General features: G+C 49.0%; 1 protein-coding gene across 9 annotated transcripts in view; it reads right to left on the bottom strand.

Annotated features, from left to right (window-relative positions):
• Positions 1-24,308, bottom strand: part of GRAMD1B (GRAM domain containing 1B) — a 95,227-nt gene that overhangs the window by 23,825 nt on the left and 47,094 nt on the right. For 7 of the 9 annotated variants that reach the window (XM_032709396.1, XM_032709397.1, XM_032709403.1 and 4 more), the window contains 2 exons: positions 12,648-12,858; positions 5,639-5,659 (listed from right to left, as the gene is read on the bottom strand). In XM_032709396.1, coding sequence (XP_032565287.1) covers positions 5,639-5,659; positions 12,648-12,858 — 232 coding nt within the window. Of the gene's footprint in view, positions 1-5,638; positions 5,660-12,647; positions 12,859-21,587; positions 21,704-24,308 lie in introns of those variants that run through there. The other 2 variants (XM_032709402.1, XM_032709399.1) reach the window with 2 other exon arrangements.

Below are 24,308 nucleotides of genomic sequence, written 5' to 3'. Positions count from 1 at the left end.
CTTGCCGTGGGCATCCCCTGTGGGAGCCCTGCACAAGTGCCCACAGCCGTCCCAGCAGGCCTGTGCAGGGCACCTGCAGCTCCTGATGTCCAGGGAAGGCAGAGCCAGCCACCAAAATACCTCCAACCCCACCGGAGCAGCCGGAACTCACGGATGGAGCCGCGGCTTCCAGGGCTCAGCAGGCTGGTAAACAACTCACACTTCAGCTCTTCCCCCCTCCTCTGAAAGCAGAAAAGCAGTAATTCTTCCTCCTCAGTGTGTGCCTCGGGCTGTGCTCTCGCAGCTCCGGTCTCTGTGTGTTTCCCAGGGAAGGGGCGGGTGGGGAAGATCCCAAAACGCCTCGCACATGCCTGGAGTCACTGGAGCCGGGTAATTCCGGCGGCCAATGCCCGGCAGTAACCCAGCCCCGGCCCTGCCTCCCAGCAGATGTTTCCTGTCATGGAAAGTTGCTGGACAGGGTGTGCTGGGGGAGCAGCGAGGGGAGCAAGGAGAGACCAGCCTAAGGAATCAGGAACCAGCCCTGTGAGACCCACACAGACAGGAATCTGGAGGGCTGCACTGCTCCTGTGTGCATCTCTCGCCCCCCAAAAAACAACAGGATTTTCTAGGTTTCATTTATTAGTCAGGTCACATCGGAAATGAAAGGCAAGGGCTTCCTTGCAAAAGAACTCCCTGCAAGTCCCAGGAAGACTGGAGTGTTGGAACTCCCTGTATCCCTCTGCCCTTAGTGCCCAGGCAGCCTCTCCATCTCCCTGCCCAGGTAAATGTTCACACCATGGCACCACTGATGCTCAGCTATGAGCAAACAAGCAAAATCCTCATTCTTCCTAACAAACTGGGCACACAGGTCTCAAAAAGAACCAAAACCAGAAAAACACCAAGCAAGCAACCAACCCAGCCTCTGCAGAGGTCTGGTTCCACTCCAGGCCAGTGACTGCAGCTTGCTCACTGACCCTCTGCCTGCTCAGCTGCTCCCCAAAATCATTGCTGCTCCCAGACAGCACACAGGTCTCTCCACTTAGCCCTGTTAAAAGGAACCAGTAGATCCATCTGCACCCTAGGATGAGGGAACAATAAAAAACCAAACCATTCTGTAGCCTGGGAAGGACTAAGGATTGGGATTACAAACATCTGCATTGTTTTACTGAATGGCCCTCTTTGCTGGAAACTACATATGGGATTCACCTATGGAAAAACCCCACCAGGATGTTTCTGTCTACACCCCCACCCACCTGCCTGTGCAGAGATGAAGGACACCAGTGATGGGAAGAGCTGACCTGGAGGTGGAGGCAGCAAACATTAACTCTACTGCAAACAGAGAGAGACGGGACAGGACGGCACTGCCAGGGCTGGGGGGAAATGGGTAGAGAAGGTGACTCCCCACGGTGACATCTCCTTCTTATACACAAACAAACCCTCCCCAGGAAGCCCAAAGCATGACCTGAAGGACAGGGAAGTTGGACAACACAAGAACTGAGAGGTGTGTGGAGTTGTACAGCACGTGTCACAGAAAAGGGGTGAGGAGAGATGGCAAGAGGCAGAGGGGAAAGGGGGGAGGAAAACCTTATCCCATTTGCATGGCTGATGGATCTGCTCTTAAGCCTTTAGGGAAGATTTACATTGCTTCTGGAAAACTGCTGGAAAAGAACAGAATACATTCCCTGCTTGTGTGGGAGAGTTTTGACCCCACTGACAGCAAAGACACTGGCCACCTGTCCCACAGCATTTCTTCCAAACCCAGTCTGGTTGCTCAGATTTTTCTTCTTTTTTTTTTTTTTCTTTTTCTCCTTTTAAAAGTGAATGAAGAGCAGGGGAAGATGCTGCAAGGCAATCACTGGCCATCTGGGGTAGAAAATTGGATTTCATAATCACACCAGCTTGCACCAGAAGTTCACTTCTAATTTAGTGGCTCTACAACCCAACTGAGCCAGGCTGGCATCCCATACACCTAAAGAGCCAAGGAAGATCTGACAGGATGAAAACCACCTGAGAGACAGCGAGTTAACACTGCTCCAGGGAGAGTTTGGTAACATGGTTACTGGAACTTAAAAGATGGTTGTGCTGATGTAGAGAGAAAAAAGGCTGTTCCACACCTTGCTCACTCACAGGCCTGGATTTTTGCAGTCAACCCTGTTCACATGGTTGCTGTTGCTGAGGCTGCCACTCACAGGAAAAGTGTTTCTGATGTTTTCCCTAAAATGATGCATAATTTCTCTTTGTCTTCATAGGGAACATCTGACTCTTTTCAACAGCTCAGTCTCCCCTCCACTCTGGTATCTACGAGGTCTCCAAGAAGAAGAGACAGCACAGGGCTGATTCCTTGTGGTGTTCAGTCTTGTGATGGCTTGAGGTTTTTCTTCAGAAGCTCAAGGGCTGCCCAAAGGTCTCCACAAAGGCCCTTTGCAGCATCACATTTCACCACAGATCCTCAGCCAGCCCCCAGCTCCTGCTGCACAGGCTTTCACTGCAGCTTTCCCAGAGGAAAGCCTTGGGCTCTCTCCTTTGCCTGGGTGTGTTTTTGAGGCTCAGAGCCGCCCTGTGTGCAGAGCATTTGTCTGCAGAGCTCCAGGGGCACTCCTGTCCCACTCTGTGCCATCCCCAGGGCAGACTTTGCTCTCCCAAAGGCAAGTGGGAACAACTGGGCTCCCACTGATCTGCTCAGACTTACTGGGACAGCAAATGGTTTTAGTGGTATTTAAGAACACTTGACATGGACAATCAGTGTCTTTTCAGTGTTCAGGTAAGTTATAGGGAGAAGCTGTCAGAAGAAAAATAATCAAGCATGTGATAGACAAAAGCAAAGGAAGGGAGTACAGAGTAGGGCAGACCTTGGGATCCCAATAATAAAATGAAAACCTCGTGGACAGATGTAAATCTCACCTCTGCCCTGCTGTCAACTGTTTCCTCTAACTTTTCAAGATCATCTTACTGTCTTTTCCAGAGCATAGTCTAGATTCTCCTGATGCCTGGTGCTGCAGGAGGCAATTTAAGAAGCAAGCCTTGCTACAGAGCAGCAGAAGCGCTGCAGAAAACCAGAGACACCCTCCCTAATTTAGGAACAGGGAAGTAGAAGGATTGACAGTCCAACTGAGACAGAAATAGGCAGAAAAAACCACAGCAGACTTGCCAGTGTGTCAGCTGTGCTCTGACATCAGGACACAGGATCTGAGAGCTCCCCATGCTCAGAAATGGGGCCCTCTGCCCAAAGCCCGAGGAGGAGGAGAATGAAGGAGAGCTTTTAGGCTTGGCAGCAAAATATCTCCAGTTTGGCTCTAATTTTAATGACATCTGCTGGGTGACAAATTCCTCCCACCAATTGTGGAGCTCCTGACATCCCCCCACACAGAGCAACTCCTGCTTCGTGTCACCAGGGAAGTGAAACACAAGTTTCCCACCTCTCCAAGAGCAGCAGGTGTGCAAAAAAAGTCACACCTCTGTTTCAATACACAAAATTACTGAGTAAGTTTGGGGGTGAGGTCTGTTCTAATTTTTTAAAATTAATTTAAAAATAATTTCTAAAATAGAAAAAAAAAATCAATTGCCAATAATTCACCATGCAGACACACAAGTTCCAAAGCCTAAACCACAGCTGAGCAACAGAGGTTTGCTCCATAAGAATCACAATTCTTGTAAACCAGAGTCTCCTTGTCCACAATTCCTCACTGAAGGCATGACAAACACCTCAGGGACATTCTGCTCTTCCACCACGAGGACAGGAACACAAAGCAAACCCCACAAGGTTGAGTACATTTAGATTTATTCTCCAACTGGGGTTCTCTTCTAAATCTCACAGTGCATCTGGACCAGTTTGCATTTTGTCCTCTGGAAAGCCAAGCACAGAAAGCACACCCAGACCCAGAGAGGGCAGGTCTGCAAACCAATCCATGACCTTGGGTCACCCCTTTTCTCCCACTTCTCAACCTGGCAGGGATGTCAATCCCAAAAAAGCACTGGTAGGATCAAAAGGAGAACACATAAGGTAAGAGAACAAGTGGCATTTTAAGGAAAAAAATAGAGAAAAAGGAAATCCAGGAGAGGGAAAAGGGAGGGCCCCAACTGGCAAAGAGGGATGCAGTGCTACGAGGACAAAAAGACCAGTTAAAAGCAGCAGAAACCAAAGTCATCTTAGAAAACTGGTGATGCTCTGGGGGATCTTTGAGGACTCTTTGAGGCAAGGGCTATTTTTTGGTTTGTCTGCACAGTGCCTGGCACCCAGGGCTGCTGAGCTGGCACAAAGAACAATGTGGAGGGTGTTTGAGCACAGTGGAATTTATGTAAAATGAAAGTGAGTAAGGGAAACTGTAAGGCTTCATGAAGAGGCAGCCTCCACTGATTCATTTCTAGAGCTGCTCTCAAGAGGGGAAAGGAATGGAAGAATCAGAAGGGTCCAAATGCCAGAAAAATGCTGCCTGGAAGGAGCTGGCAAAGAAAGGAGACCACACATTAGCAAATTTTTGATGGTAGTAATAATTCCAAGTGGGACTCACTGCCTTCCTGGAGTTTGTGGCCCATCCATATTTTCACACTGCTGCTTTTATCTGGCCAGAATGACTCTGCTAACTAGAACATGGATTTGGTTTTTGGTTTGTTTTCTAAAGGAAAATAATGGGGGGGGGGGGAGGAAAACCACAAAAAATGCAGCCAGTGCTTACTCTCCGGATGTACTGTCTCTCATGCTGAAAATATATGGAGGAAAAACAAGAGAACAGAAAGATAAGATAGAGAGGACATGAAAACACAGGAGACCCACAGAAGCAGAGCACAGCAAAGCATCATGCACAGGGAATGGAGCTCAGCAGCTACAGGCAGAAGCAGTAATAGCACAAGTCACCTTCAGCTTGGTGACAGGTTCACATTTTGGCAGCAGCCTGCTCAGGCTGGTGCATCTGCATCCACGGTCCTTTACCTGCCACTTCTCCACTAGTTTGGTCTCCCATGGTCTGTATTTTATTCTTGAAGCCACTGCCTCATCTGCTCCTGAGATCACTTCTCCTCCTGTCCGTGCTACCACCCTGGTTATATCCCACAAGCACCTAACTCTGCCTCTCACACCTCTGCCACATCTGACCGGCCAAAATCCCAGGTTCTGATGTCCCAGGCTGCAGGAGGAACTGCTGCTGAACATTACCAGCTGCTGCATTTGCCCACTGGCTACCTGAGAGCACTCCAGGGAGGGGTTCCAACCGTGCAAAGGGTGGCACCAGCTCTGCACCACGACACTCGGGCTGGCAGCACCACAACAGGGGCAGGGCAGAAGCAAGAGATGGTTTGTGTTTCTATGGGGTCACCAGGAAAATAACTCCTGTCTCGCCCCCACACCACCCTGAGAGATGCAAAGGGCTTGCAGGGTGGCAACTCTTGTTTGTCACCTCGTCACAACCCACCCTGTGAGGAACCCGAGGCACAGGGCGTGGGGATCACCAGGACAGGGGCTGAAAAGACAAAGCTCTCGCTCTCTATCTCTGGCATCCTTTCCCTCAGGATGCCAGTGCTCCTCTGCCAGTGCTGAGCCATTTCCATCTCCGTTTGGAAAGGGTCAGAGTGCCCCCAGTGCCACTGCAAAGCCCCTTTGCACCTTCCCCCCACCCAGGCCCCCAGCCCACATCCACCCAGGGACAAGAGAAACTGGAGTACTTACATTATACCAACTCTGGCTTTTCTGTAAGGACAAAATAAAAGAGAAGCATTAGTCAGCACAGAGATCTCAGGATCAAAAAGAAAGAGGGACAGAGAAAGCAGGTCCAATCTGGTTTGTGCAATTAGTGGAGTGAGAGAGGGATTAAACAGAAGATTTCAATGGATTCCACAGTGTGGTCTAAACACAATTATTTCCAGTTACAGGAGCAAAGAACAAATCCAGAAGCATGATTCCAGGACAGGAAACAGTTCAGGCTAAGGTGTGCATGTCCACATGCACACACACAGACACACAGGCTGGCATCTGTTCTGCAGACCAGCAGCACCTGCTACAACAGAGGAGCTCATCACCATCACCATCATCATCATCACCATCATTGCCAGCCGTGTCTTTAGGGGCTTCACTCTTCTACATTTGCTGGCTGGGTGGCAAAAATCACATTGCTGAACAGCCCCTGTGCAAATAAACCCTCAAAGCACTACTAGAGGCAGGGACTCACAAAAAGCCACCAGGCAAATTTTTTTCAACAGCATTTCAAAAGGGAGACACACACACACAGAGCCAGGGGAAGTGCTGAAGGAAATCACTACAAAAGCTAAGCAAAGGGAAAAAAAAAAAAAAGGCTGGGATTTTTTTTTTTCTTTCAGAATTTCAGTGCACAGTGTTTTGCATCATCTGCACATGTGATTTTTTTTTTTTTTATCTTTTTGTCCTTATCGTGGCATTTCGGGTGGTTGGAGAGGACAGGCCACATGTCACATTGGAGCACATGGAAAAGCTCAGCTTGGAAAGTCACACTCAGCCATTTTCAGCTGGAGGTGAGATCCACCTGCACAGGGAGAAGAGGAAGGAACAAGCTTCCCACTCCCACTCCAGTCAGGGTGACTTTCCAATGACACTGAGCAGAGCTGACAGGACATGCAGGCATCCCCCATTTTTGGGTGGAAACACCTCAGGGCACTGCAGCCTTTGAGCACTGAGGGTGCTCAGCTACAGAGTGTCCTGCCAGGAACATGTCTCAGAGGCACAAAGCTGGGCTGTCCCCTCTCCCAACCACATCCACATTCCTTGGGGGAGCCCAGGAAAACAGACAAGGACAGCAGCAACATCCCACTGCATCTCCTCTCCTTGAAGCCACCTTGCTTCTGACCTTGGCAGTATTTTTCACTCTTTATACCCAGCCAGGGATATGAAGGCAAAACACAAAACTGTTCTCTGCCTTGTAACAGAGAGTTTCACTCAGAGTGAAGCTCAAGCTCACAGCAACACAGAAACCACCTGCACTGGGGGGGCCCACAGAGGACACACAGGATGTTTCACCATAAAAAAGTACATTCAAAGTGTTAATGAGAGCAGATTGGACCCAAGATTTCTGTGAAGACACAGTGTTTTCTCCCTGCTCTCAGTTCCCTGTGCCCCTTCCATGCCATTCTAGCAAACACAACCTTACTGGTGTCTTGGATTTCGTTCATGGAGACGTTTCTGAAGGGTATTTTAAAACCCTGGGTGTACCTCCCAGTCTGCCTCACTGATTTCAAAACCCCACAGCTACACAGTTCATGTCAAAGGCTAAAATACAACAGTTTGATGTCAAAAAGAGGGGTTCCCTCTTTCCCCAAATCCCGGGGAAAGGATATGAACTGCAGGACTGAACACAGAGTACAGCTCATCAGCTACCCAAGGAATTTCCTCTTGCTTCCTACACTTTTCCATACCCTCCATTCATGAAGGATCTGCTTGAAGTCATCCCTCCCTGCCAGCAGGACGTGGAAAAAGGCCTTATGCAACTCAGTCTGCACTAAAAAAAGAACCAGGGTAATTAACCCAAAGCATGCACACAGCACCTTGTCCTCGGGAGCACGGGGCCTAAGATGGAGTGGTTTTCCTGCAGGTTTGTTTTGCCATCTGTCTGCCTTTAATGAGCAAAAGGAGTAACTCAGAAAATTCCTGGGGAAAAGCAGCTCATAATCAAGCTATAATTGGCACACTCGAGGCAGAGGCACTGCTGTCACTGTGCCTTCTAAATCAGGGTGCACACGCTGTGGTGGCAGCACAGCACAACAGGATTTCACTCCCCTCTGCTGCATTAATTGCAGCAACTATTTCCCCACCACCACCATCACATATGAATTTCCCCAAATTAAGGGGCTCCTCTTTAAAGGAGCCCTGCAGGTTCTCCTTTTTTAAGCTCTTCCACCCCCAAAAAACCCATACTGGCATCAATAAATCCATAATTATACTGGCACCCAATCTTTTGCCTCCACCAAATGTTCTAACAGACTACAAAAAGTTCAAAGAGAAGGGAGACCGAGCCTTTAAATCTCTCTTCTATTTTATTTACCCTTTTATCTTATACTCAGTGACAGAATATAGGGGGATGTGAACTGTGAAAACCAAGAGACAGTAAAATGGAGGAGAAAAAAAAAAGAAAAAGGAAGAACATGTTCCTTACTTTGAGCAGGTTAAGTCTGTCATACTGGAAAAAGAAACCATAAGCATTAGAACTGAAAAGAGAAAATAAATAAGTAACAGAGGAATGGAGGTGCACACAGACATGGAAAAGATGGGACTGGTTTGCAGAGATGATGCTACAGGAGCAGAGAGCAGAGGAAGAGCTTTGGAGAACTTGAGCAACACGAAAACGGGAGTATTTTCCCTGAGCCTTCAATTAATGCAGTGCTGTCTCTAAATCCCTGTGGGTTAATAACCCCATATCTGCCACAGTGCTGTGGAGGATCCCAGCTTTACACAGTGCAGATGGGAAGCACAGGGGCACACAGACAAAGTTCAACCTGATAGCCTGATCCAAAGGAAGCTCCCACCTTCCAGCAGCACTGGGAGCAGGATCACAGCTCACTCCTGCACACTGCTGCTCCCAGGGGAACAGAAAGCTTGTGCCAAGTGACTGACATGCCACAGGGCTCCAGGAGAATCCCTAAATCCCTTCTGCTGGGGGCAGAGGCACAGAACGAGGAATATATTCCAGAGCATGGAATATATTCCAGAGCCCTTTCTCCTGATCTGTGCACTTCCAAAATCTCTGCTATCCACCTCTAAATACCCGTGGGCAAATAACTCACAGAAATTAATTAAATTTATTCCCCAAACCCTCACCCCAGCCCAAAATGACCAGAATTTCATGAGCTACGACCTAAAGGGGGATTATACCACCCAGTGGGAGGGTGAATGAGAAGACACAGCCCAACTCTTCTCATCATCACACACTGAAAGGACAAAGTGCAACAGTCATAAGCTGCAGTAAAGGGAAATTCTATTTGGATAGAAGGAAAAAGCCTGTTCACAAGAGTGGTTAAGCACTGGAGCAGGGGCTGGGGGATCTCCAGCCCTGGAGGTCTGCAAAACATGGGTGGCCAAGACTTTAGACTGAGCTTATCTTACCACATCAGCCCTGCCTTGAGAGAGACCTTCCCAGATCTCTTCTGACCTAAACTGTTCTACAGTGCCCAGGGCCCACCTCAAAATTCAGGTTTTCCCCTAACCTGGCATTAATCCTCAGCATTCCTCATTAGCTGTGGGCACTGGGAACAATCTGAAGGACTTGCAATGGAGAGGAAATCACTTTTATCCTTGGGCAAGAGCAAAAGAGTTAAAAATACCTATTTTGTTGTTGGCTACTGGCAAAAAAGGTGGGGTTTTCCTGAGTTTGGAAAGCTGTTCCAGAAGAAGCAGCGCTACCAGTGAAAGCCTGAGGCTGACACAGACCTAGGGGTGGTTTGGTCCATGCCACACTGGGGGACAGAGAGGAAAAGCAGGTCCAGGAGGGATTGCCTCAGGATGGAATCCAGTGCTTAAAAACTCCTGGCGAAGCGCTCCCTCTGATGGCAGCGCTGCAGCACGACAGGACAGACGGACAAAAGAGGGCAAGGGACTCAAGCAGATCTGTCAGCAACTGTATAAACACAGCGTCAAACTCATGGGCTCAAGCTGCTCCATTTCATTAGCCAGACAGGTTGGAAAATCGATTCCTCCTGCAGGAGATGGCTGGGGGGAGGAGAGGAGGCTGAGGAAGGAGAGTTTAAAATCTCTGTCCTTCTCTGCTCCCTGTCTTGAACAACCACCATCATCTACGTGGGGAGAATCAGGGGGTTTGGTATATCTGGAATTCCTCATTTGTGCCAAAGGAAGAGCAGAGAGCAGAGATCCAGCCTGCACACTGGGTTAGGCTGCACAGAGACTGGGCTTGGTGATTCCTGTGGGTCCCTTCCAGAATATTCTGTGTGAGTGTGTGTGAGCAGGGCAGGAGGCTCTGACAGGCTGGTGGGGGTCATGCCCAGGATCCCCTTCCCTCTGAGCATCACCTTCCTCACACTGGGACCAACCTGGGCTCCACTTCCCTCTTGTTTCTCTAATTGTCTCCCAGTGGGTGGGTTTTGCCCTCCCAGAAAAGCAAAGGGTGGCTGCAAGCACATCACAGACAATTTACACACACAATGCTCTCTACCACTGCTATTCCCACTCCTAACAAACCTCTCCACAGCCATCAGTCCCACTCCTCTGCAGTTATCCAAGCTACAGTTACCAAGCACAAGACAGCCTGTCTAAAAAAAAGAGACATAAAGAAGCTTCCAAGAGACACCAGCACTCGTGCAAGGCCAGGCTGGCTACAAGGATCACCACCCTGCTCCCTGAGGACTTGCCTAGAATGACACCCAAGACCAAGGCATGGATTTTGTGGGTCATGAAGCCATCCAGGCCAGTCTGCTTTTAACTTTCCCTGCACACACGTGGAAGTGCCAACAGCCTTTCTGATTTTTACACTCTTCTCAGGGCAGCACAGAGGTGTGAGATCCAACCTCAAACGATCTTATCTCCAATCCAAGCACCCACAGAGGGATCTTCTACTTGTCACCTTCCAGAGCTGAGCCCATGAATTCTCACAATTCATCTGGGACAGGTCTGTTCTAACAGGTTAAAGCTGGGTTCACTTGAAATCACTGATCTTTAACATTTACATCACACAGGGAAGCGTGCAAGGGCAGTAAAGCTGAGACCACTGGCCACAAAACTGCTGTTCATCATAAAAAGCAGGGAAGAAGCTATGGAGAGCAACTCTTTTTTTCTGAAAGTCAGGAAGGAAGAGGAGAGAGGGAAGAGAAGAGATTATGGTTCTGCTCAACCTACCAAATCCAGGGGACTTCTCCCTGGCAAAGGCAGCTGCTCACTTCTAGGGAGGGGGAAAGCAAAACTAAAAGGCTGAAGGCAGTTGGAAGTAACTGAGGGAGCGTGATGAACAGGCCAGTTCTCACTCTGTGTGAGCAAATCTTAACGAGATGCCGGGGATTTAAGTGAAACCAGCTTCCAGCTACAGGCACAGGGCTGAGCTCTGCTGGCATTCTCACAGCTGCACCAGGAGAATGCCTGTGACTGGGGTCACCACTCAGCACCTGAGTGATGAGACAATTCTACAGTGGGGGGACAGGAGAGAAAAAAGAAGGCTTACTTTGGAGAGGCGCTTGTGTGACTTAATCGGAGAGAAAGCATGCAGGAATGAAAAGAGAGAGATTAGGGAAAGAAGAAAAATTACCTGGCAAATCAAGAGAAGGAAACCCCACAAACCCAAGAGAGAGCAGCATACCCCCCCCTTTTCTCATGGAAAGCACCATGAATTAAAGTTAAGCTTTAGCAGTCACTGTTTTGGTAAAAATCTCACTCCCATGGCCTTAATTCACAGCACTTCGTGGGCCAGGGCAGTGCAACTCATGTCTGCAATTCCCCCTTAGCAAGGACACCACTTCCCTGAGAGCAGCCCCCAGTGTGGCCATAAACACAGCATGCCCTGCATCCTGCCTGCCTCCCATCCCATCCCATCCCATCCCATGGCATCCCATCCCATGGCTTGCTTTTGGGAACACAGTGCACGGGTGTCACCCAGCAGTATTTGTAGGTCACTGTGTGCACAGGAAGCCAGGCTGACCTCGAGGGCAACCTCACAGTTCAAACGGTTCAGCTTGAAAAAGCCTTCTCCCCCCTCTTTTGAACTCACACAACCCCCCCCCAGTGGGGAGAGATCAGCTCAGCCCAGGGAATGCGGGCCACTGAATCCCGTTCCTGTGCTGAGAGGGCCCACCAAGGGCAGCAGATGAAGATTTCTCGTGTGTGACACAGCCCAGCAACAGATAAGGCAGAGATCTAACAGCTCATTCTGTACAAGCCACCAGAGTTATGCCAGAGTTATAACTGTGAAGTTATTCAGGCTGAAATATTTCACTTCAGAAAGCTGGAAAAACACAAGTGCTCCTGGACAGATGACTTAAAACACATCCCTGATAGCAGGGTTACAATCAAAGGTATGTTTGGCTCCCAGGGGCTGTGTTTCACCAGCTCCCACTGCTCACAGAAAAACCCAGAGTTGCCAAACCTGAGACCCTCTTCTGCAGCACAGCAAAGGCAAGGCTGCTTCTAACATGGTCCAAGGACACAAAACCTTTCTAGGGAAAATACCACCTACCCTGGCCAAACCAGCCCTAACACTGCACTGATCAGAAGGAAATGGGCAGAGGACTGAAAAACTGATTCTGTGCAACCTGAGCCTCATCTCAGAGGGCTTAGGCAGGACTGAGAGTGCACAAGCCCTTCACAGGCTGCACAGGGGAACCTTTATTTTTCCCATGGTGCTCGATGATCCAGATGACAAAAAGCAATTTCAACAGCTGATTTTCTCAGAACCACAGAGCCTCCCAGGAAGCTATAGAAACTATAGAAAGTGAGGCTCTGGAAGCTGTCAGGGAGCTGCAGTACCAGCCATCAGCAGCTCCTGGACTCAGGATGATGGAGCTGTGCTGGAGTTTGACCCCAGCGAGGAGGACTTGACCCTACTTAGGAAAACTTGACCCTAGTCAGGAGAACTTCCAGAAATACGATGGGGGAAGAAGGAGGAGAGTTATCCAGAGGACCAGAAGGCACAGGACAAAGCCAGTGTCCTGCAGCAGGGAGTTCAGCACCGGGGACACGTGCCCACCTCGGCCGCAGCCGCTCGCTCGCTGCTCACCTTGGAGTTCTTGGCCCCACTGCGGCCTGACTGGGAGGAACAGCTCCGCTGGACACCCTGCTCCGGCGTGGAAGGGGATTTGTCTGAGGAGTGGTCCGAGCCCTTCTCCACCATGGCGTCTCCCGGGGCGTCCTGCGGCGTCGGGGAGCGGGAGCGTTTGCGCAGGATGGGGGAGCAGGCAGGAGTGCTGCGGTTGGAGTTACTGGCAGTACTGCAGGGAGGGAGGGAGAAACAGCAGGGTTAGCCACCCCCAGCTCGAAGTGAAACCAGCTGCACCCCTGCCCCGAGGTGTGCAGAGCCCACAGATCTCCCCACCAGCACAGCAGACAAATCTGGCTTCCTGGAGCAACACACCCGGCGGACTGGGGCTGCTGACAGTCATCATTTCCCAGTGGCAGAGGAACTGCCCCGGCCTGGCAGTGCCCTTCTCCACCCACTCTTCAGTTCATCTGACCACAGACCAATGAACTCATTCTCCTGTGGGCTCCAGCAGTTTCAAGGGATGATGATCTGAGCTTAGAAAATCTAAACTTGCGCTCAAGAATGAGGGAGATGTCAGTGTTTTCTCAACACTCTGTCCCTCCTTAACTTTCTCTTAACTGTTCTCAACAGGATGCATGACAATGGGATCACCCCTTTCAGAAAACACTCTGTTAAAGGTCATCAAAACCCAAAAACGATGGGGCACTGGGAGGGAGGTCATGATGACAGACACTGCAGTCATGAGTTCCTGTACAGAATCATCCTTTCCCACACCAGTTAGAGCTGGGCATGAGAACATTTTGCTATAACCTGAAACCCTTCATGATTAAAAAAAAAAACCCCAAAGTTCCCCTTTCATAATGGGAAAAGCAAGACCTTCTTGAGTCTTACAGAAATTATGAGACGTTCAGGAGAATGGAAATTCTCCTCCTCTACCCTCAGCAAATGCCCCAACACCTCAGTCAGAAAGTCAGTAATATACCCATTAACACAGAACAGGACAACTCAGATTTCCTCACTGGTCCTTCTCTTTTGATGCCTCTTCTTCCTGCCAGACTCTTCATGCTACGTCCATTTTTCCCCACGTCACTCATTTCCTTCAGCAGCCATATCTATTTCTGACCAGCCCAAACATCCCTGAGGCTTTTCCAGCAGCCTGCAGGTGCCAGTGGAACCTGGGCTGATCCAAGGATGAATTCTGTGCTAACTCTGCCATGCTCAGTGGTTTGGTACCCTGTTGTCTCTCAGAACCACATCTGAGTGACAGAAGAGCAGGCAACAGGGAAAGCATGAGGGAATTACAACTGCAAGGGATTGAATTAAAAAGTTGGTACAACCAGACTCTTAAGGGCTATAATTTAAGCCCAATTATCTACAGCAAACTGAAGCTTCCTTCTCACACTCATACACAGTGAGGTACCTAAAAGGGATCATTTCCTTTCTGAAAATTTAGAAAAGCTGAACACGTGCCTGAGGTTTCATTAATTCCCAGATAAAAATCATATCCACCCTTTACCTCTGAAGATACCAAAACCTTTTTATACAACAGATATGAGCAGACAATGTAACACACTCCTGCAGCAGTTACCAGGCTTGGCTTGGCTTAGTTTAGCACTGGATAAACTGGTCTCATAAATTATCCTCTATTTGCTCACTGCTTGTGTAAACCCACAGGTGATGAGACTTCCCCTAAACAATCTGCAGAAAGCACACAACCTGTGCAAACATTGACAGAACCAGATTTCACAGGAGCTGGCAAGGGGCAAGAACGGCAGGATGGAGCCCCACAGAAACCCCAGAGAAGATGCTTTCAAGGACATGAAGTGTGGAAGTTCACACAAAAAACGGACAGAAATTGGGTTTGCAAAATGTTCTACGAGCAGGAAACTGGACTGAGGTACAGACTCTGCTCTGTTACCTGCTTTTACTTAGAGTCATACAGCTAGAGAACAATAAAAACCTGATTGTTCAAATGCAAAAACAGGCAGAGTAATCCCACCCTTATCTTGGTTCTTCACAGCTCACAATTAGCAATGGCACATCTCATGAGAGTCATATATTGTCACAGCACTTTGTCCTGTGTCCTCCCTTTCCCTGGACAAGGAACAGGAACACATGTACAGCACAACTGTGGCACCATTCAAGATTTAAGCCCTCCAAATCAGCTTTGAAACCAAAAGACTAAAGAAAAGATGATCTGGACCATTCTCCCAGCAGCACTGCCTGCAACAGTTTGGGTATATCATAAAGTCAAACTATCAGGAATTTCTTAGTTATTGAAATTTTATTAAGTATCAGGTTTCTTCACAGACTTGCAGCTGATCCAGTTAAAGGGGGTGTTTCACCTTGTCTGTCCTGCTGGTGCTCTTTCTCATGTCTAAACCCACTTTTTAACAGCCCACCAGAGCTACATTGGTGGTACTAAAACTTCAAGTTCATCAGCAATGGTTCCAGTGATGGAAATGGTTCTGAATTGCCATTTCTAGACTCTACACAATGTAGAGTTCTAGTCAAAACCTCTAAATTCTGAGGCTGCATTGGTCCTGCTTGCCCCCAGCAGCCTCGATGCAACACAAGCTGCTTTATGTGAGAGGTCCCCAAAAATACAAAGCCAGAATTTGAAGCCAGCGCTCCTGACTCACACATCACTGGACTAATCTGAACAGATGTACTAATTTTGCTTCTACAGCTCTACAAAACCTGAGCTTATCACGCACAACCTCCCTCTCACTTTCGGTTCCTGCGAGTTCATACCCCCAGTTTCACTTTGGGTGTGAGCTTTATGCAACCCTATAAAGACCAAGGCAAATTCACTCAAGGGTCTATTTGCTTTCAGGTCACAGTTGTGAGATTTTTAATGCTACTCAAAGTGCAAATCACTCAAAACCAGGGTTCAGCTGCATCACGTGCATGTGAAGCTCGGATGAAATGCCCTAGAAAGTTCTAGTTTTACTCTTTTTATGGTCTTACAAAGCTCCTCAGGTGGCTTTTTCAGTCACAGCTGAGTAACCCACACAGGGGCAGAATCAACACTAACTACCTTAAAGCTGCCATGTATATATTTGTTCATATTGTCATAGCCACACATTTTGGTGCCAGCCCTGCCAAGCACAATCTCAGGCAGATTCCAGCTTCCAAGCTCGTTTTCCAGTCATTTAGCATCTCTGGCATGCTTTGAAACACTAAATCCATCCACACAGACTGTGTTTGGGATGTATGGATTATCACCTTTGCAGGCACAGGGGGGAAAATAACTTCAAGGGCACCTTCTCTGGCTCTCCCTGAGGTCAGTGGCAGAGCCAACCAAGCACAGGAGGTCTGATTCCTCCTCTGGATGACTGGGAAAAGCTGAATATTTCTCCCATGAGGGGCTCCGCACACCAAGAGTCTGTTAATTCAGCCTCTCATCTCTAGGGCAGCGAGGATGGGCACAGAAAGCACCGAAGCTGCAGCTCCATCCCCCTCTCCTGCCCCTGCCCCGAGCCCCTCCAAACTCCGCCGCTCCTGCTCATTCCCTGGAGTTTGAATCCGGCCCAAGGCACAGCCATGACGAACGCTTTCTGCAGTTGCCATGGCGACCGAGGCCTCGCAATTGAACCAGGAACCGGCGCCTGAGATGCCAAAACGGCCTGACCCACTTTGAAAAAAAAAAATAATAGTAATAAATAATGCTTTAGAGCCCTAATTGCCCAGAGAGCATTCAGGGCCTCACATCCCCCCCCCCCCCCCGCAGCGGAGCCTTCAGCGGGTGCAACAGTTTAAGTGAGGGACAGAACACAAACAAGCCCACCTAAGCTGCAGCCCCTCGCTCCCAGGGGAAACCCTGCACGGAATATATGAAAGCACAGAAGGGCTGATTCTGTCTCCTTGGTTTATGTCCTCGCTGTGCCTAAGAAAAAACCACCCTGTCCTGGGGTTGGAGCCGCAGGAAAAAATGCCACGGGATGGGAAAGGGCCAAACTCTGGAGCAGCACAGTGAAGAACTAGCAGCCTTCCAGAGTCTGAAAGGGTCCACAAGGAAGCTGGAGAGGGACTCTGCCTGGAATTGTAGTGATAGGACAGGCAAACTGAAAGAGGGGAAGTTCAGGTTGGATATCCAGAAGGAATTCTTGCTGGGAGGGTGGGGAGGCCTCTGGCACAGGTTGCCCAGAGAAGCTGTGGCTGCCCCATCCCTGGAAGTGTCCAAGCCCAGGATGGACAGGGCTTGGAGCAGCCTGGGCTAGTGGAAGGTGTCCCTGCCCATGGCAGGGGGAGGACCAAGATGATCTTTAAGGTCCCTTCCAACCCAAAGCACTCTGCGATTCTACAAGCTTTTCTTCAGGTGGTGAAAAAGAACAAACACTTGGCAATGCACAGACAAGCCACCTGGTCACCCTGGGACACAAGGCAAGACACAGAAAGGCCACACTTCCTCCTCCAACAGAGTATTTTCTGTAAAGATCTGGACCAGCTGACGAACAGAGACTTCACCAAGCAGTCACTTTTGGGAAATGCTACAGCTTGTACTCCACAAGTGAAGCTTGGTGTTTTTACAGCTACAAAGGAACCCTGAGGACTCTGTGCAATGCTCTCATGGAGAACTCAACAAGAAACCTGCCTTAGTTCGAGTCTGTTAAGTAAATTCTGCAGGAATGACATTCAAGCAGCCCTGAACTGACAGGAAAGTCTGTCCATCCTACTAGATCTGAAATAACCACCCTGCCTGCCATCCCTGGGCTTGAGACAAGCACAATCATCCCTGGGCTGTGGATCCTGTAGATCCTGTGTGAGCCTGTGGATCCCTGGATGCCACACAGCCAGCCCTGGGCTTGAGACAAGCACCCTGCAACAGTTCTTCCCCAAATTTTGGGTGCCCCAACAGCCAGCAGCCACCCTCCAGAAGAGCACTGTCACAGCACCGGTGGCTACAGCTCCACTGCAGGACAGCAGCTCAGTATTCTCTCAGGCAGGGACACACACTAAGATTAGGAGGACACACAGCAAATCCATTGGAACCTGCCAGTTGCAGGATGTGAATTAGAAGTCAGCCAGAAGTAATCACTGCGTTGCCAAAGGTTTTGTAACAAGGGCAGATCATCTAAACAAGCAGCAGCTCCACATATACTGCGATCACCAGCTTCTCAGAGGGTTTCTTCCTCAAGAAAGTCCTGATCTGGAAAGCTAATTGGCCTCCAAGTCCTCAAAAGAACCTGCTTTATAAGAGTAAATCTGCAGCTGCTCAGGTCTCCCCACAGCCCATAGCACCCACCTGATGGAAGGCTCTTCAAGGCCCCAAGTTTGTGTTACAAAATCAAGCTTAATTCTGAAAGTGCTGAGCACTGTGTTCCCAAACCAGCAAAGTAGCACATATTTAAGCACATATTTACCTCTCTGTGTCTGAGAACTATGGGCTGTGCACACAAAGTCAAGCCTGTGCCTACACACTTTCCTAAACAAGACCAAAAGAGATCCCCGAGCATAAAACAGAACTGCACTGAGAAAGTCTTGAAAAGGGCAGGAAAGGCTACAAGGTCAAGGAGGCACCTCAAGCCTGGCTGCAGCACAAAAAGAGTTAATTCTCCTCAGAAACAGCCACTAAGAGGGTTAATTAGACGCCTACAAAGATACTTTTCTGCAATACAGTCCGACATCAGTGCAAAAAGAGGAGATTCAGAACCTCATTATGCAGTCTCCCAAACAGCAAGCAGATGGTAACAACTTTTGATCACCAACCTACACTCGCTTCAAATTGATAATCCAAGAATGAAAGCCTCCATATATCCTTCAGCAATTCCCTGGGCTCGCCATTGCTCTACAAGCAATAACAGAATGCTCTGCTTCTATTACATCTCCCAGCAAGAGAGACAAGAGAGAAAGCAATAAATCAAAAAGCAATGACACCTGCAGGGCTGTAGAGAAACTGAGTGTTTCATGACAACTGCTTTGAAGAGAATGGTAAAAATAGCCTGCCTTCTGCATGGTTTTGGGTAGGAAAGTCCATCCTTGCTTAAGGTTTTCTCGGTGTGTTTTGACGTTTCCCAGAACGGTGTCCTCCGGTGACATTCAATCGCATGTTTACATATTCATGAAATAAAATTAATGCAATTATTATGCCTCAGAGGATTAGCAAATCACTGCAAGCATTAGGAAGGAATTTGCCTTCTGCCCACATGCAGCAGTGCGAGGCTGGTCAGCTGCATTATTAACCATGTCATTGTGTCTCTCTGAATCACCCAATCCCGGTTACCACGAGAGACGGACGATCAACTCCACGGACAAACGGGCTCATCTCCTACAGAAACTCCCACTGTGCTGGGTTGGAAACAACCTCTCCACTGCTCCCTTCCTGCTTGGAGTTACTTCAAAAGTGCCAAGAAAACTGGACAATTTTGCTGGAACCAGAACCAGACTGATCTGAGTAATACTGTCTGATAACACAAGTCACGATTTGGAAAGGTTGTTAATCTGCAGAGAAGCACCACGTGTGATAAATCACACCCTGAACCCCTCCACCACTGGCAAATTAATAATTCCATTTGCTCCAAAGGAAGGCAAACCACATGAAACACGGTACAGTGGGTAATACAAAGAAATCTGGGAGGCAATAAAGGGGAAATAGCACGAAGGAGGAATTTCACATCCCTCTGAAGCTGAGGGTGGTTCAGACACAGCCCCAGTGTGGTTACCTGCAAGTCACCCAGCTGAGCTTCCAAAGGAGGAACAGATCCAGGCTTTGTTCCCTCTCCTCCCCACCTCAATGTCAGCATTGTCCTTAACAGCAAGAACTGCAATATCTGATGCTGCCCTCCAAGATCTCTGAGCCTGGAACTTGGGGCAGAACAGAGCTAAAAAGTCTGGTTTAAAAAATAAATCTAATTACCAAAGACCCTGTTAAGCCATCTTGGATGTGAAGAAAGTTTTGAAAACTTGACGGCTCAAAGAATAAAACGTAAAATACATCCAAGCATGTTTATTTTAATCCTCATTATTTTCAAGCTAACACCAAAATCTTTCAGTGGTTTGAGGACTCAAGGTTGCTGCCACACATCAATCCATGTGCATTGTTCCAAGGGAGGGTGAGAAAATTGCAATACAGCACTAAACAGCAAGTGATAAAGATCCAGGCTCATTTTTGGATGAGGATGTAGGTGTGATCCCAGATGACCTCAAGGAGAGCCCAACAACTCCTCCCTGCTACCCATCTCCTGCTATAACTTCAGCAAGGCTGGGAGACCCCTGGCCTTCATCCCCAGCACAGGGATTGTCCCTCGAACACATTCCAGTCTTGTGGCAGCAGGTTTAATAAACCCCAGATTAAAGAACATCTCCCAGACAGAGTGGGGGCGGACAGGGATATTGTGCATCTCAGGAGCAGAAGACAAAGCTGGAGCTCTGCACCTTCCCACTCACTCCCACTGCTCCTCAGCATCAGCTTTTGTAAGTTCATGGAAGATGTGATCTTCAAAGCTGGGATCAAATCGATTTCTTTTGTTCATCCCTTACTGTTGCCTCCCTTTACCATTCAGAAAACAGCAATGCAACAATTCCACACCCCTCCCCCTGCTATCTCCATGCTATTCACTCTCCTTTGCTCTATCCATGCAGCAGCACTGTCCAGCTCCAAGTTAAAACTAGAGAGGGTCAGGGGCTGCAGCCGATCCTGGGAAGAGTCAGACCCCCTCAGTGCAAGAGTCACACACAGCCCTTTGTCCTGAGGACCTGCTTCAGGCTTGTCCCCCCACCTGACACATTCTCACCTGCTCCATCCAGCTGGTTATCAGTGGCACGGGCACCTGGGGGCTTCCCATGGCACAATGTTCAGCACCCAACGTTACTGCACTGCTGTAAAATATACCCCTAAGATCTGGCTTGAAGTTTCCTCCTGTCCTACTGAGTCCAAATCACAAGCCCCATCCTAAATCTACCGGCTCCAGAAGGAGCTCTCCTGCAGATGCACGTGATTTAATGAAGCAAGGGAACAGGAATATATTGCCTTTTCTGAATCGTGATTTCCACGATGGACAGGACAACGCTAGTCACCAGTAACCTAAGAAAAAGCAGCGTTTTAGGGGATTCGGCAGATCCTCGCTGCCCGTAAACACAGAGAGTGCAATGAATTAAATAAATAAATAAACAATGAAAAATAAATAATGAAAAATAAAAAGCCACCTGTACAGAGTCTGGAGCAAAGCCTGAAAAACAAACCCTGCCTCTCCCCATCAGTGCAAATATACAACCACAGAGAGGAGCAGAGCGGAACCGTGGCATCCGTGCGAGTGCTCCGAGCCCTTTTCAAAGCGAGGGAGCACATGGGCAAACAAATACACCATATTCCTGCAGCAGCTCCGGCTGCTCCTGTGACGCATTGCCCTGTTCATCCCACCCCGAGCCCCCTCCTTGGACCCAGATGTGATGGGAGGGATAAGTGTCCCCCTGGGGATGGGGGAGACGGGGAAGGAGGAGGGTGAGGGGAATGAAAGCTAAAAAGAGAGAAAGGAAGAATGAAAAGAAAAAAAAACAAACAGCCAAAAAGGATGTGCTCATCGGGTCGTTTGCGACAATCGAAAAGGCTGTTTTAGCAATTCCGCTGCAGGAGAGGGAAAGGCACGTGCGGGGTGGGGGGAGAGAACAAGGGGGAGGGAAATAAAAAAAAATTCAAATTAATAAGTTGAAAAAAAAAAAAAGGAGAGATCAGCCGGCGGAAGGGTAAAAAGAGACGAAGCATCTCTGCAACATGATGTCACGGTGCCTGCTGCTGCTGCTGCCTTCGAGTCCCCCGAACAGAAAGGAGCAGCAGCAGCAGCAACAACCAACATGGACTCCGGGTTTAATCTGCCCGGGGAGCGCGGGGTGGACGGGCCGGGGAGCGGCGTGCGGGGCACAGCGAGGACACACACACGGACACACGGACACACACGGACACACAGACCCCCCGAGCCGGGGGCCGGGAGCAGCGCTGCCCCGGTACCGCGCACTGACCTGGCAGCCATCGGGGCCGGCGCGGGGCTCATTCATTCACGCGGCTCCGGGCGCCGAGGGTGGGTGGGTGCCGAGGGTGGGCCCGGCGGCGAGCGGGGAAGGGTTTCCCACCTCCCGCACCATCTCAGAGCCCTTCCCCGGGGCTCCCCGAGCCCCCCGCCCGCCCCGCCGGGGATGCTGCGCCCGCTCCGGCCATGGCCGAGCCTCTCCCCCCCCGCCCCAAACCCCCGCCCCGCTCTTTGTGGCGCTGCTGCTGCTGCCGGTGGTGATGAGGATGTCGGTCGGTGCCTGTTCCCGTCGCTGGCAGCGCTTTCACACACTCCTGCACGCACAGACACAACACACACACACCCCACACACGCGTGCGCAGCCTCGGCGCTGCCTTTTACATAATTCATCCCCCTCCGTGCCTTCCTCGCTCGCAGCCACCCCGGAAAACCGGGAGAAAAACCAACCCTGACGCTACCCCCCCCCCCCCCCCGACCCTTCTCCTTCTCCCAGGGTCTCCTCCTCACGCCCGCGGCTTTTGGGATGCTGCCCGCGGAGTTGAACAAAGTTGGGAGCCCGCAGGTTGGGGACGTGCCCGTCCTCGCCGCGCACACGCGCTGGTGGGAGAGAAACGCGTCTCAAAACCTGTCAGCGTGTCAACACACGAACAGCCAGGGAAATTAAACCCCAGCTAACCGGTGGAGTGGATTATCTACACGCTCGTTCAGAATTAAGGTGACCTCAACTCAATTTAGCTTGCTTCGACTAGGGAGCTAATTTGGTTTCTTTTTTTTTTTTTTTTCGTGCCTATCCCTGTGTAAACAGGCCTGGGATTTTTAAAGAAACATTATCAAGCGAAGTTTACGACTCTACATGGTGTTTCTTTGAGGCACACACCACTATATCCCTACACATCTGCTCATGGACATCTTTATTCCAGAAATAAGGAGGAGGGTTCCAGTCCCTCTCAAGGGCTCTCACGGTACAATAAAAATTATACAGACTGAAGGGTGACTAAGAAGAGAGCAGAACAATCAACTGGCTTGCACTCTTCCTTCCAGGATATGAAATCAGACCTTGTGTGGACAAGGGAATAGCATAGAACGACCTGGACTGGAGCACAAATGTCCACGTGTGGAATTACACTGACTTATTTTACTGTGGATGCTGTGAATGGAACTCACTGCTCCCCCACTGATAACAGGAGGAGCTGTGCCTTAAGTGATGCAAACACTCCTCACTCTGCCCTTTGCTTGCCTGTGTTGCATTTCACCCCTTCCACACACAGGGTTGGCCATTTTCTCTTCTCTTTACAATCAGTCACAGCTTCAAGTGCTAATTCCCAAAAGAGCATCTTTCCAAAAGGCTGATTATCCATCATTTTGCTCTAATCAAAAGCGGTGGGAGCAGGAAGTGCTCTGCTCTCAAGCACATCAGTGCTCCAGCAGACTCACATCACTGGGCAATTCAAATGCTGCCCAGGATTTTAAACTGAAAACACCATCACCAAACACGTTTTTATCAGGATACTACAACAGCACCATCCCCTTCGTATTGCTCAGAGGATACACCCAGTGTGTTCACTGTGAACACTGCTTTAGGAAATTAAATGATCCATCACCTCGATGTCAATTTTGTTGTTTCCAACGCTCACCAAAGTTTGTCCGCTGGAGAATTTACAAACACGTTGAAAGGAAATGGCATTTGTAACACACAAACTTCCCCATCCCCTGTGCCCAGTGCAACAGCACCCCAGAGCCGAGGATGGTGTGATTCCCACGGAAATGCGTGTCCAGGATTGTATCCAGGTTCAATGAGTGTATAATGTGGATCACAGAGGGCCCAAATAAGAGGAACCACTAAAGGCAGTGGCTCTGAATCCATTCAGCACAGACTGGAGGCCAAGATTTCAGTGATCACCTGGAACACCCGTTGGATCACACTGGGGAACAGATGAAAGTGCTGAAAGCTGAAGCTTTCAGACAAATTCTGACTAGACAAGAGAGTCTTATTTTTGGAAGCAAACAAAACTACCCACTGTAACTAATTCAAGGCTCAATTATCCATCTGTGGCAAACATTATTATGCAAGGGTTTGTCTTCTGCTAAATACTGTTCTGTACCTCGAACCAGAATCAGTTCAGGCAAGTCTTATGCCTTGCATCCAACAGGACTCAGAGTGACATATCTGAATGGTCCCATTTTGGTTTACAGTCTATGAATCTTTCAGTGTTTTTTTTTTTTTTCTTATGGCTTTCAGAGAAAGTGAGAAAATAGTTAAAACTGTGATTCTCAGCCCCTACAAATTTTGATATGTTTTGTCTGGATGACTATTAAAAGGTTTGAACAAAATGCTATTTTCCAATAGTCACAACAGTTACACTGACCCAAAAAGCCCTGATGAAACTGAGATCTGGAACAATGGAAAACACACAAAGGCTCAAAGCAGGCCATGAAGAGGTAGGATAAATTCAATATATGAGATTAAGACTAACCCGCTCTTCAGACTGTCAGGAGGGAAGATGAATCAAACAAAAGTTCTGCTTCCAAAAGCACTGTAAGAGCAGGAGTAAAACTGCAAGACTTACTTAAAGAAAAGCTCCTTAGGCTTATCTGCCATGGCATGCAAGGGGCAAAGTTATGGGTAATTTAGAAAATCACGTGGCACCTCAAATGCTTTACAAACCTCAGCAGATCTGCAAAATTCCCCCCCAGAACTTTAGGAAGGACTGAC

The sequence above is a fragment of the Chiroxiphia lanceolata genome, chromosome 23 (assembly GCF_009829145.1).
Source record: "Chiroxiphia lanceolata isolate bChiLan1 chromosome 23, bChiLan1.pri, whole genome shotgun sequence".
Classification (NCBI taxonomy): Eukaryota; Metazoa; Chordata; class Aves; order Passeriformes; family Pipridae; genus Chiroxiphia; species Chiroxiphia lanceolata.
The sequence above is the reverse complement of the archived record's forward strand: the minus strand, read 5'-3'. Positions and strand labels throughout refer to the sequence as shown.